We start from the raw sequence: 15,353 nt of genomic DNA, 5'->3' as shown, positions 1-15,353 counted from the left end.
GATTCTTTAAGAAAGAGAAAAAAACCTTCAGACAATAACAATGCTGCCACGCCTATTTCTACTGTAGTCCCATCTATTACTGTGAGTGAAGCTTCTGGACCATCTACTTCCGGGGACTCAAACCATTTTCAATTTCCATCCTCTCATCGTTTCAATCATGGAGCTAGTACTTTTGATTCAGATTTCAGAAAAATTCAAGAAAATTTATTAGACAAAATTTTAATATTTTTAAATTTTTAATATTTTTAAATATATTTAAATTTTATAATTTTTTTATGATTTTTAAAGCTTTGTACAGCTTTTCTGAAACGTTTGAATTTAAATATTTAAAAAAAAAAAATTGGCAATTTTTCTAGAATGGATTTAGCATTTTTTCGAAATAATTTTAATAATTTGTACCATTTTGTTAATCTTTATTCTCTTTTTAGCCTATTTGATACAAAAAAAAAGTTTAAATTTCCTTTCAAAAATATGAAAAAACCGAGTTACAAAAAATTGAATTAAAAGAACTTCCTGAGAAGTTAAAGTAAAGAACATCTTTGGGAGGACATTTTCGGAAGTACTTTTAAAGTTGTGCCTTTAGAAGCACTTCCAATTTTTTTGCTGGGTTATCAAAGAAAATTTCGTTGTTTGAAGGAAAACATTGGAGTTCAAAATTGCAAAAATGGCTTTAGTGCCATACAATGTTTAAGATGGGCTCCTTATTGGTAAAATTTAAGAAATTCTGAACTATTTTGTGGGAGATGCGAATTTAGTTAATCTTTATGCTTTTGGTTTTATATATGCTTTTGGTTGTATATACAATTTTCCTCTGCTTTAAATAAATTAACTAACGTGCGTAAAAAATTATTAAAGTTATGGAAACTTTCTTAAAACGTAATAATTCCGTGAACTAAAATATAATTAAATAGGCTTTAGTGAAATACGGGGGTCACTTTTTTTGCGAAATTTCATCGATAAGTTGATTCACCTTGTATCGAAAATTTACAACAATCGCCTTGTTAAATTTTTTGTAAACATTTATTTTCTTTTTTATATTTATTCTGAGTGTCATTATCTGTAAATGCAATTGTTTATTTATTTTCTTATATTCCTATTACCCAATAATCGTCACAATGTAATTGACCCTAAAGCATACTCCCCTCACTCTCTTGGCACATGCTGCCAAACTATTATGAAACATATCGCTTTCTGATGAATTTGAAACAAAGTACATTTGCGGTAGAGGTGTGCGCGTGACACGAAATTTTCGTGACACGCGTGATTCACGCGTGAGTCACGTGATTCGTGAATGAAATTTTGACCAAATCACGTGAATGTGCGTGAATGGGACTGAACAAAAATGTGTCGTGCGTGATCGTGCGTGAACATCAAATTCTGTTCGTGAATGTGCGTGAGTAAATTTTTTTCAAAATCACGCTCACGACAAAATTCACGTTCACGAAAAAATTCACATTCACGAACAATTCACGCTCACGACAAAATTCACGCTCACGAAGAAATTCACGTTCACGAAGAAATTCACATTCACGAAAACTTCACACTCACGATAACATTCACGTTCACGAAAAAATTCACGTTCACGAAAAATTCACGCTCACGAGAAAATTCACGCTCACGAAGAAACTCACATTCACGAAAAATTCACGCTCACGATGAAATTCACGTTCTTCTTGTGCAAAATGTTAAGCAAAGTGGGGTAAAACTCTGTCTTCTGGGGCCATATAAGTTCATATCGGGCGAAAGCTATATATGGGAGCTATATCTAAATCTGAACCGATTTCAACCAAATTTGGCACGCATAGTTACAATGCTAATTCTACTCCCTATGCAAAATTTCAACTAAATCGGAGCAAAAAATTGGCCTCTGTGGAAAAATAAGTGTAAATCGGGCGAAAGCTATATATGGGAGCTATATCTAAATCTGAACCGATTTGGCTGATATTTGGCAAGTTTTTCGAGACTCGTAAAATAATCGGATGTACGGAATTTGAGGAAGATCGGTTGATATACACGCCAATTATGACCAGATCGGTGAAAAATATATATGGCAGCTATATCTAAATCTGAACCGATCCCAAAATCAATAGGTATCGTCTTTGAGCCGAAACAGGACCCTATACCAAATTTTAGGACAATCGGACTAAAACTGCGAGCTGTACTTTGCACACAAAAATACACCAACAGACAGACAGACGGACAGACAGACGGACAGACAGACAGACATCGCTAAATCGACTCAGAATTTAATTCTAAGACGATCGGTATACTAAACGATGGGTCTCAGACTTTTCCTTCTTGGCGTTACATACAAATGCACAAACTTATTATACCCTGTACCACAGTAGTGGTGAAGGGTATAATAATGATTGAACATTTTTACATTTTTAAATTGAAAACATACTTCCAAATAAAAAATTAATAATTTTCGGAAATAATTGGTTTCATTGGTTCATTAAATTTTGGCTTAGATGTAAAAAAAAATAATTCTATATAGTATAATTATAATATATGTAATTATAATATAATAAAAAATAAAATAAGTAAACAATAACACTATAAATCATTGATTGCCTCAATTAAAAATTAATTAAGTTTTTCGGCCAAAATCAATTGAATTTATATTTTGATTTGATTAAAATGTTAATTGTATCTGTTAATTTTTTAATTGAGTACGTTTTCAACTTCAGATTTTTAATTAGAAATATTTTGGCGAATTTGTGTGGGTAGCTCATTTGTATCACGAGCGAGAGTGAGTAAGTTTTTAAGTTCGTACTCATTCGTGAATTACATTTTTTCGTTTGTTTTGTAAGTATAATAGTCGTGAACGTGCGTGAGTTGCATTTTACATCGTGAGCGTGCGTGAATAGTTTTTTATGAATCGTGAGTGTGTGGAAGTACGTTTCATTGTTCGTGAACGTGCGTGAGTAGTTTTTTTTCGAATCGTGAGTGTGCGTGAATAAGTTTGTTGTTCGTGAACGTGCGTGAGTGGATATATCCCGTCGTGAGCGTGCGGTAGTCACTATTCTGCAATAGTGAGTGTTTATCTTTGCAGGATTTTGGTTCGTGAACCTGAGTGAGCGTGAATCAATAAAAACCTTCGTGCGTGAATGTTACGAATTCATTCGTGAGCGTGCGTGAGTGTGAGCAATTCCAAAACGGGCGTGCGTGATCGTGCGTGAATGTTACGAATTCATTCGTGAGCGTGCGTGAGTGTGAGCAATTCAAAAACCAGCGTGCGTGATCGTGCGTGAATGCTACGAATTCATTCGTGAACGTGCGTGAGTGTGAGCAATTCTAAAACAGGCGTGCGTGATTGTGCGTGAATGACATTTTGAATTTGTGAGCGTGCGTGAGCGTGCGTGAAAACTCCCTCACGCGCACACCTCTAATTTGCGGTCTCATTTTGAGTTCACAGTGAACTCTGAGTAGGAATGGAAATCCCTTTGCTGTTATTCTGGGTACTCGTGCACTGACTTTGAGACATATATCTGAGTACGTTGACACAATGGTTAGATAAATATTACACAGAAAAAAAATATTGTTGATAATGCAATAAATCATACGAAACTAAGATATATAGCCAATATATTTTGCAATAAAAATATAGAAATATTACTATTTTTAAATTTAAATAAATTATAGTATTTACATATGAAGTTCGATTTTTATTATATTCTATAGAAAATTTATTATATTGGTATTATAAGGGTAAATATAATATTTTGTCTTTATTAATTTGATCTATTTTTAACATTTTATTATAATTTATTTAGCTTAGTTTCTTCTACGTTGTTTTTTTAAAGGAGGTTATTTTTAAATCATTATAATTTAATTGATGTCATGTAATTTAATATATTGTAATTTAATTTACTTTAGTTAATAAATAAAATAAATAACTTGTTATAATTTTTTTACATTTTAGATAGCAAATGGGGAGAATTAAATATATTAAAATTATATTTTCCAGTTTTTTTTTTACCATTACATTTTACCACTACACTTTGAACATTTTTTAAGTGTGTTAACTATCTTTGACAAAACAGTGTGTCATGGCCATGAGTAAGCATTTTTATTACGTTTGAAAAAACTATATTTATTTGATTATGAAAGTAAAATTGCTAAATGAATATTAGGTAGTTTTTATACCCTCCACCATAGGATGGGGGTATATTAACTTTGTCATTCCGTTTGTAACACATCGAAATATTGCTCTAAGACCCCATAAAGTATATATATTCTGGGTCGTGGTGAAATTCTGAGTCGATCTGAGCATGTCCGGCCGACCGTCCGTCCGTCTGTTGAAATCACGCTAACTTCCGAACGAAACAAGCTATCGAAATATGAAACTTGACACAAGTAGTTGTTATTGATGTAGATCGGATGGTATTGCAAATTGGCCATATCGGTCCACTTTTACGTATAGCCCCCATATAAACGGACCCCCAAATTTGGCTTGCGATTGCTCTAAGAGAAGCAAATTTCATCCGATCCGGCTGAAATGTGGTACATGGTGTTAGTATATGGTCTCTAACAACCATGCAAAAATTGTTCCACATCGGTCCATAATTATATATAGCCCCCATATAAACCGATCCCCCGATTTGTCTTACGGAGCCTCTAAGAGAAGCAAATTTCATTCGATCCGGCTGAAAGTAGGTACATGGTGTCAGCATAGGGTCTCTAATGACCATGCAAAAATTGATCCCCATCGTTCCATATTTATATATAGCCCCCATATAAACCGATCACCAGATTTGACCCCCGGAGCCTCTTGGAAGACCAAAATTTATCTGATTCAGTTGAAATTTTGTACGTGGTGTTAATCAGGGCTGTGGAGCCGGAGTCGGAGTCTGAAGATTTTGCTGGAGTCGGAGTCGTTAAAATTTTGCTCGACCCCGACTCCGGCTACACCAAATTTTTTAAAACACTTCACATTTTTGTAACTAAGCAAGTTTTTACGCAAATTAGTTTCCATTGCGTTATTCATTCGATCAATGTACATCATGATTGTAAATGAAAATCAACTTCCAATTACGGCTATCTTTTTATGTTTCCTAGAATCTTAGACTAGCAGATGGGCTGGATCGATCCATTTTAATGCCCATATCAATTTATTTGAAATATTTCGAACAATCTAAATTATTTTTTTTTTTAATTTTATTTTAAGGCCATATACATATGTGGAATATTGACAGAACATTTTTTCAAAGTTGTTTTTTATAGAAAATTTTATCAAAATGTTATTTCTATAAAAAGTTTTGTCAAAATTTTATTTCTATAAAAAATTTATTCAAAATTTTATTTCTATAGAAAATTGAGTCACAATTTTTTTTTCTATATAATATTTTGCAAAATTTTATTTCTATAGAAAATTTTGCAAACTATTTTTTCAAAATTTTATTTCTATTGATAATTTTATTTCTATAAAAATTTAAGTCAAAATTTTATTTGTATAGAAAATGTTGCCAAAATTTTATAGTAATATATTTTTTTATTAGAAAATTTGGTCAACATTTTATTTCTATAGAAAATTTTGTCAAAATTTTATTTCTATAGAAAATTTAGTCAAAATTTTATTTCTATAGAAAATTTAGTCGAAATTTTGTTTCTGTAAAATATTTTGCAGAATTTTATTTACTACCCAAAAATTTTTCTAAAATCTCGGGCGAATGAATCTTTCCACAGCCTTTAGTATAGATCTGGCTGAGAGAGATAACTCAATTTTGGGCTCTTTATTATATATATGGAGGCTATAATTATATAGCCCCCATATAAACCGATCCCAAGATTTGCCCTCCGGAGCCCCTTAGAAGAGCAAAATCCATCCGTTACGGTTGAAATTTGGTGTTAAAAAGATTTACGATACCACAACCCAATTAATTCGATTGTGGATGACAGTCTTTCGTAGAAGTTTCTACGCAATCCATGGTGGAGGGTACATAAGATTCGGCCTGGCCGAACTTACGGCCGTATATACTTGTTTCTTGTTGATTCTATTTTTATCAATACTGCAGACCTTTTAAAATATTTACATTGATTGCAACTGAGTCATTGAAAATGCAAATGAACCATTGAAAAGAAAATACCAAGTTATATATTTCAATACTAACGAAAGTACATTTTCCATAAGGAAAATAAAACTTTTTAAAAATATATATTTTTTTATTTTTTTTCGAACTATGTTAACATATAGCTTTGGATATTTTTTTGTGTGTTAATTATCTTTGTCAAAAGTGTGTTATAATTTCATGACCATGAATAAACTTTTTTTAAGTTTGATAAAACTATATTTATTTGATTAGAGGAGAAAAATTACTAACTACTCGTAAATATTAGGTAGCTATTTTTTTTATTCTATTGCAGGCCTTGTATAATATTTACATTTATTTCAATAAAAATGTAATTAAATTGTATATATTTGTTTTGTTTTTTATTTACAGAAACCAAAGACATTCTTCATGGCATCACTGGATTTTTTAAAGCTGGTGAATTGAGTGCTATTGTAGGACCCTCAGGTGCTGGGAAAAGTACCTGTTTGAATATACTTTCAGGATATACGTAATGTAACCTTCACATTATGAGAATGAAACATAAATTCATAAATTGCATTTATTTCTCGTTTTTCTTGCCTTCCTCCCGAAATTTGACCTTGTGACAATGTAGAACCTTTGGCTATAGCGGTGATGTAACTGTGAATGATGAACTACGTGATATTAAAGCCTTTAAACAAAATGTTGCATTTATAACCCAAGATACTAGTCTACAGCCCTATTTGACCGTCAAGGAGGCCATGCATTTTTCGGCAAATTTAAAAATAGGCGCACATATGAGTAAAAATGCCAAAAGGGAAAGGGTAAGGAAAAGTTGTTTTTATTGATGGATAATATAATAATTGAATGACATTTTCGAAATTTAGGTTAAAAAAATCCTGGAAGCTATTGGCATGTATGAAAATCGTCATACCAGAACGGGTAAACTGTCGGGTGGACAAAAAAAGAGATTATCAATTGCTTTGGAATTGGTCAATAATCCACCTGTGTTAATTCTAGACGAGCCTACAAGGTAACTATAATACAAGATTGTATAAAAAATTGAATTAAAACAACGCAGTACAAATGAAACCATTACTAACGGATGAATTTGAAGACTTTGATTACCATAGTTACGGTATGGTCACACTGGGCAAATATTTGACAGAGAAACCAGCCAACATTTTTAGCTCATATTGGATACATTACATCACTATACGAGTATTTCAAAAAAACTGTATCCAGATATTTCGAAAGTCCTCCTGGAAAAAAGTTTGACACTAGTTTTGGACAAATATTTGCTTAGTGTGACCATGCAATAATACGCAATTTATTGCGTATTATTCAGCCGCCTGGCTTGCGTTTTCGCCTTTATCGAAGAAAAACTGTAGAATATAGCATATTTTCTCGTTGCTAGTGTCCATCTTCTAACTTAAATCATCCAATCACAAAACTGACAAACAAAATATTTTTCTTCAACGCATCGAACGTATGCAAGGCTAGATATAGATAAATAACGCCATCTATCGGAAAAATAATACATTTTTTTTTACTACAAGATGTAATATTAGATGTAAGAATATTTCGAAAACACAAAACCATCAAAAATCTTCAAAAAATATACACTCAAAAAAATGTTTACTTGGATCCAAAGATTTTAACCTTCCCTTAAGGATTTTGGTATTGATTCCGAGCCAGACATTTTTTAGCGATCTGTCTGGCTTTAAATCTAGGATCAATAAAATTAAAATTAGGATATATGTAGATCACATTTTTCGAATTTTCTTTCTCTTTTCGTTGTATATTAATAAAGCTATTCTTCAAAATAAAAAATGTTTTCTAAATTCAAAAAAAAAAAAAAAAAAAAAAAACTTTAAACCAAAGATGCTAAATCCTCAAAACAAGTGTTAGCCTATTTTTGAAGCGATTTTATCTTAAATCTAGAGATTCAATATTTCAGTTAATTCAGTTAAGGACGGTTTCTTTAAATAAAAAAGAGGTTTCTTTACTTTAAAGAAAATTTGCCTTAGTTCAAAGACATACAGCTTTAAAGGAGGGCAAAATTTGTATCCTAAATTTATTAAAACAAAAATTTAAAGCAAAGATTATAACCTTTATTTGAATTAAAATTTCATTATTTTAAAAAAGTTTGTCCTTAATATTTTGTAAACGCCTCCTAAAATTTAGGCTACGAAATCTTTAATATCGCGTAAATATTTTTTAGTGTAGAAAAACCAATCTTTGACAAAATCAAATAAATTTTTTTAATGATTTTCTTACATAATAATTTACATTTTTTTAGCGGTCTAGATAGTTCTACCTCCAATCAGTGTATATCCCTGCTCAAGAAATTAGCTTTGGAAGGACGTACTGTGATATGTACCATACATCAGCCAAGTGCTTTGACATTTGAAATGTTTGATCATTTATATGCCATAGCCGGAGGAAGTTGCATATATTCGGGCGGTACGCAGAATTTGGTACCATTTTTAGCCGATGTTGGTTTAGAATGTCCTGAGTCATACAATCCTGCCGATTATTGTAAGTGAATGCAAAAAAATATATATATATATTTAAAACCGCTTAATAATAAAAATATGTTCCCATTGCAGTAATGGAGATAGCCACCGATGATTATGGTCCACAGAATGATAAATTAATAGACAGAATTGAAAATGGACGAAATAATAGCTATCGACAGACAAAGGCTGCCAGAGCTAAACAATTGGAGGCAATGCAAAAAATAGGTAAATATTTTAGAAAAAATATTTTTTAAAAAAAGGGATAAACTTTAACCCCCCATCTACAAAAAAAAAAATAAATAAAATAAATTTTAAGCTTACTATTCCCATATAAATTCGTTTGATAAACTGCCAATAAATTATTTTGTATATGAGCACAAGTTTCCAAAAAAATTAATCAGTATTTTTTTCTACAATTTAATATCTATTGCCGGTTCATTTAACTAATTCATTAATTCCTAATTAAATATTACTTTTATTATTAATTATTAATAGATTTTTATTTAACACAATTTTATATTTATAATTTCTATAAGTGTGTTTTTGGATAAAATAATAACGAAATTAAATTTAAAATTAATTTTCAATTCAAACATGATATTAATACAAAAAAAAATATTTTAGAAAAATATTTAAATAAAAATCAAAGGAAAAACTTGTAAGATTCTATTAAAAGAATATTTGATTAAACCAGCATTTTTTTTATTTTAATATCTAACGCCGATTCAATGAACTTATTAATTATTCCTAATTAAATATTATTTTGATTATTAATTTTTAATGGAGTTTTATTTAACACAATTTTATCGATAATTTTTCTGAGTGTTTTTGGATAAAATAATAACGAATTTAAATTTTCAATTCAAACATAATTTTAATAAAAAAAATTATTAATTGCCAATTCTGCATTAAATTTTGTATAATTGAATTTTATTGAAATAATTATTTTTTCTCGAGTATTTTTTCAATTACGAAATTGTTATCGATGCTTCTTTTGTGCATTCTCTATTGCAGACAAAATGATGGCTTCCGGTCTTATCACTCCCGTCACTGCTCCCGTACTCTCAACACCTATGACACAAACCAACAATTCAAATGGCCAATATGTAAATGGTCCCACCTCAGCTTCCGCCCATCCTTATCATTACCATCAACATCATCAGACTACCAACTATATCAGTCACCACAAACCATTGACACCCATAAAAGAAATGGCTTCTCGAATAGGAGATAGTCATGGTATTCTTAGTGACAGTACTAACGCAAAGGAAGATGGAGTTTCCACTGCCGAAAATGGATGTTGTCCATCGCATACTCAATCGAAAGGCTTATGCAAAAGTGAAAATATCTATGCCACACCATTCTATCGGCAATTGGGAATACTACTTCTAAGGACATTTTTAATACTGTGGCGTGACAAATCGTTGACCCTTATGAGATTCATTATACATCTGGTCACGGCATTGTTGATAGGATTTCTATACTATGGCATTGGTAATGAAGCAGAGAATGCCTTGAATAATTTCCGTTATTGTTTCTATTCGATTATGTTCATAATGTATTCGGCTTTCTCATCGATTTTAGTAAAATGTAAGTATTTCGCTGAATTAAAAAACTATTTTAATCTCCGATTAAAAATTATATTGACCCGATAAAAAATAACACATTGAGAACCCGACATTTCCATTTCTCAATAGGATCATGAAGTATTCACCCGTCTGTATTGTAATCACGCTATAGTCTTCAATAATGTAATCACGTTATATCGTTAATAATGTAATAACGCCTTATCATTTATTAATGTAATTACGATAGCTTTTCATAATGTAAGGAAGCTATTGCATTCTGTTATGGAGCTGTCGCATTGAAGGGAGATTTGTCTTACTTATAAAGGGTGGTTAATTTCAAGGGCCGATGTTGATTTTGAATAAAATACAAACTATTTAGGAAATTATTGTAATTTTATTTTATTATGATATATTGGTATTACTCAATTATGTATGGAACAAAATATCCGCTAAATGGGCGCCGCGACCTCGGTGGCACACCTCCATCCGATGGTCCAAATTTTCGATGACGCTGAGGCATAATGGAGGTTCTATGCCGTTAATGTGCCGAATTATCTCATCCTTTAGCTCTTGAATTGTTGCTGGCTTATCGACGTACACCTTTTCTTTCAAATAACCCTAAAGAAAAAAATCCAACGGTGTCAAATCACATGATCTTGGCGGCCAATTGACATCGCCATTACGTGAGATAACACGGCCATTGAATTTGTTGCGCAAAAGAGCCATTGTTTCGTTAGCTGTGTGGCAAGTGGCACCGTCCTGCTGAAACCACATATCGTCCACATCCATATCTTCCAATTCGGGCCATAAAAAGTTTGTTATCATTTCATGTTAGCGATCACCATTCACAGTAACTGCCTGACCGGCCTCATTTTGGAAAAAATACGGCCCGATGATGCCGCCAGCCCATAAACCGCACCAAACAGTCACTCTTGTGGGTGCATTGGTTTTTCGACAATCACTCTTGGATTCTCATTCGCCCAAATGCGGCAATTCTTTTTATTGACGAATCCACTGAGGTGAAAATGTGCCTCATCACTGAAGATGATTTTCTTCGAAAATTGATCATCCACATCATAATAAGTCTGGATGACTTTAACACGTTGTTGGATTGTGTATCTCTCCATGGTTCAAATTGAGTAAGTCTGAAATAGAGAAATGTCAAATAAAATTCGGAAAAAAACTTGGCGTTTAGGTGTGGTTCACATTCAACATCGGCCCTTACAATTTAACCACCCTTTACTACGTTCTCACTAGGCACGAAATCTCGCTATTAAGAACCAAAATCTCTTTACAAATCTCAAGTGTTCGGACTGGCAAAATAACGAGATTTCCTAGATTTGAGGATTTAACAGCTGTTTGTAAATATATCAATACAAACACAAGCCCGTATTTGGACACGCACACACACGTTCATCTACAAGGAAAATTTGGACAGGGTTGCAAAAAGCGCATTTTTAGCACTAAAACCATAGTTGTACAAGACAGTATAGGGGATTTTGAAAGTGATTTTGATGAAATCCTCTACAGCCAGCTGATATTTGCCTATTGCAAATCTACAGAGATCTAGGAGGATTTCGTGTCTAGTGCGAACGTAGTATTAGGCACACAAATTTCAAAGATTCATTCTTAAATTTAATGCAAAATTTTAAAAAATAATTAAAATTTTTTTATTTCAAACACTTTTGTTTATAATACTGTGTAAATTGCGTGCCCTAAAAATTAATTTGCATTATCACTCATATCAGGTCAGTATTCTTTCAGTGCATTCAAATTACTAAATGGGCCATACGGTCTAAAGGGCCGATTTGTCGTCAGTTTTACGATCAGATAAGTTTGTGAATTTGTATATAAAGCCAAGAAATAGCAGTCTGAAACCCATCGTTTAGTATACCGAACGTCCTAGAATTAAATTCTGAGTCGATTTACACCCAGAGAAGGAATATGATTACCTCAAACATGTTTTAAGAGCAAAATGATATTTTTGGGTGGTGACCATGTAACATGGTATTCGCAACCATGTTATTTCCTCGGAAATCATGTTTCGGCAAGCAGGTTATATTTGACGAGAAAATAACATTTTAGTGACAAACATGTTACATGGTCACCATACAAAAATAATATTTTGCTCTTGAAACATGTTTGAGATGATCATATTCCTTCTCTGTGTGTAGCGATGTCCGTCTGTCTGTCACCGATATGCTTATTATTGGCGGGTTTATAATCAGATCTTCTTCAAATTCCGTATATCTGTATATTTTAATAATCTCGGAAATCTTTGAAAATGTCAGTCAAATCGGCCCAGATTTAGTTCAAATTGGTTAAGATTAAGGATATATGGTAGCTCCCTTATGTATACGCCTGACTTTGGGAAATATGATAGAAAATTTCATAGTTTACACCCATTTTCAACAGGATTTTACTCCAATTGATTTTATTTTACATAAAGAAAAGATTTAAGATTCTACTCTTCTGAATTTGATCAAAATCGTTTCAGATTTAGATAAAGCACTAGTTATTCCTCCGAGTTAGGCAAAAATGGCCTAACGTCAGCTAAGATTTCCCAGACTTTCCACAGATTGTAGATATGTCTCAGGCTTGTGTAAATATCGATGTAGACAAATATCATCACAAACAAACAAACAAAAATTATGTTTTCCATGCATATGTTTTTTTTTTTCTAAACTGTGTTACGTTCCCGAGCATTTCGCTTTAGAGAGAGATTTAAATCGTCCTACTGAAAACATGAGTTTTAGATATGAACAATTCGCCGTAAATTTAGATGCCCGATACAAAACTTTTTCGCATCAAAGAATGCTTTTCGAATTTATTCTAAAAATATTAGATGAAGTTCACGTTTAGAAGATGAATTAAAAGAAATATTTGTTTTTTAAACTTCGATTGTGGTTTCAACGATTTTTGCCTCAAATGTTTACAATTCTGTGTTTTGTCAAAAGCCTTTGGCAACACGGAGTTTTCGGAAGATATGCATCGTCCAGATTATAAGTTTTTCCGGACGGAATATCTGTGTTTGTAAAGAATCTTACAGTGTGGCCAATCATTACGAATTCTCACCGATGACTAAATAATCCGTAAATGTGTTATCGATCCCATAAACATGCAGCAGTATCGATTATGCCTTCGGACTTAACTTATAAACTTATAGTCTGGACGCCGCATTATAGGTTTTTTTTTGTTTTATACGGGTAGCGCATAAATAAATAATAATATTAAAAATTTATAAATAAGCATTTTTTATTAAAACAATTTTTTTCTTTTTTTAGTTCCTCTAGAGTTTCCCATAGTCTCCCGTGAACATTTCAATCGATGGTATTCACTGAGAGCCTACTATGTAGCCATAACCTTAGCTGATATACCCATACAATTGCTGTGTACAACAGTGTATATCGTTATAACATACCTTTTAACGGACCAGCCTGGTGAAGTGTTTCGAGTGGTCTTATTTTGTGTCATTATCTTCCTAACCGCATTGGTGGGTCAAAGTATAGGTTTGGCTGTGGGAGCATCTTTAAATATAAAAGTGAGTATGAAGAAAATATTAGGAAAATTAACTTCTCTACACACTAAATTTTAATCGCAATAAAGATAGGAGAAGCTATGGAATAAAAATGTGTCATAAAACAAAAAAAACTAATATATTTAATAATAATGAAATATGAATATATTTATTATATGTTTTGTTAATTCAATATTATATAACTTTTTTCATTTTCACAGTTGGCTGCCATTTTGGGACCCTTCTTCATTTGTCCTTTCCTAACATTTTCGGGATTTTTTGTTCAAGAAAAACATGCTCCGGAATTTTTAAGATGGCTTTTTCAAACTTCATTCCTCAAGTACAGCCTAGAGGGTTCCGTAATGGCCATATTCGGATATGATCGTCCACGTTTGGAATGCCACGAAATGTATTGCCACTACTCAAGGCCACAAGTATTTCTAAAAGATATCGATATGCTGGACGCCAATTATCATATGGCCATAATATTTTTAGTTTCCGTATTTTTAGGTTTACGTATATTAGCATTTTATATAATGTCTTTTCGACTGCGATTGTTTAGATAAGAATGGAGATAGAATATTTACAATATTTAGGATAATAGACGAACGAGTATAATGGGGTTGTGATTAAGTTTATTGAGTAGAATATAAAGAATTTGAAGGCGGATTGCAATATACATATAATTCACTTCATTTTTTTCCAGAAATTTGAGTAGACTTAATCATAGTATATTGACATTAGTATTTTACTTAGGATAAACAATTAGTAAATATGTACATATGTTACTCAAATTATTTGTATATATTATAGACTATTGGTTCTATTCTTTTATGGTTCTTTCGATACCAAATACAAAAAAAAATAATGCAAATAAAAATAAAAATAAATTACAAGTCTAATATTGTGCATAAGTTTGGTAAGACATTCCAGGGAGTTTTAGTTCTTATGTATGTAACATGTATTTAATTTAATTGAATCGAAGAAGATAACATTTTGTATTATCCCCTAATAATTAGTAATTGTGCCAAAGTAATATTTTATGTTTAAAACTGTTTCTTTGTAAAATCTATTAAATCAATTTAATCTATGTAACTATGTAAACTAAAAATAATAATAAACATATTTAAATTAAAATTGAAATTAATTACAAAAGTTATTACAAAAAGTGGGGGAACACCAACTTTATGATATCATTATATATATTTGCCGATATATACAAGAAACAAGAGCTCCGATAATAATTTGTTGCTTAATTTAGGAATACAAATGAGCAAATTCGATTTTGGTTTCCGCTCGGGAAGAAGCACAAACACAGTCAAAGTAGACGGTAAGAAGCAACGTAAACGTTTTAGCATAAATGTTATAACATTTGATCACCTCTCTTACACCATACAGGTTGGCAAGAAAATAAAGCCCTAAATTTTTTTATTATTATTTATTTATCTTTTTTTTAATTTTATTAATCAAAAATAAAAATATCGGATATATGTTAGCATTCTATTAGCTTAGATTGGATACCTTTGGCACGAATCATGGCCTACAAACGACCGACAATGCCTTAACACACTGCACGAAAGTAGCTTTGTGGTACTTTTTGACCATTCTTGGCAAAGCACCGTTTTCAGATTATCGACACTTCGACTCTTTTTAGTGCCAATCTCTCTCTCAGACCCATGCTCCAGGCGCCAAAGGCCAAAGCATTGAAATCCAG

General features: G+C 31.8%; 1 protein-coding gene across 1 annotated transcript in view; it reads left to right on the top strand.

Moving 5' to 3' along the window:
- LOC142225301 (ABC transporter G family member 2-like) overlaps positions 1-15,353 on the top strand; it is a 99,123-nt gene that overhangs the window by 51,132 nt on the left and 32,638 nt on the right. Inside the window, exons 3-10 of the mRNA XM_075295078.1 lie at positions 6,444-6,561; positions 6,667-6,856; positions 6,920-7,065; positions 8,335-8,573; positions 8,645-8,779; positions 9,569-10,144; positions 13,407-13,663; positions 13,861-14,202. Coding sequence (XP_075151193.1) covers positions 6,444-6,561; positions 6,667-6,856; positions 6,920-7,065; positions 8,335-8,573; positions 8,645-8,779; positions 9,569-10,144; positions 13,407-13,663; positions 13,861-14,202 — 2,003 coding nt within the window. The remainder of the gene's footprint in view (positions 1-6,443; positions 6,562-6,666; positions 6,857-6,919; positions 7,066-8,334; positions 8,574-8,644; positions 8,780-9,568; positions 10,145-13,406; positions 13,664-13,860; positions 14,203-15,353) is intronic.

The sequence above is a fragment of the Haematobia irritans genome, chromosome 2 (assembly GCF_050003625.1).
Source record: "Haematobia irritans isolate KBUSLIRL chromosome 2, ASM5000362v1, whole genome shotgun sequence".
Taxonomy (NCBI): Eukaryota; Metazoa; Arthropoda; class Insecta; order Diptera; family Muscidae; genus Haematobia; species Haematobia irritans.
This window is presented reverse-complemented; position numbering and strand designations above follow the sequence as displayed.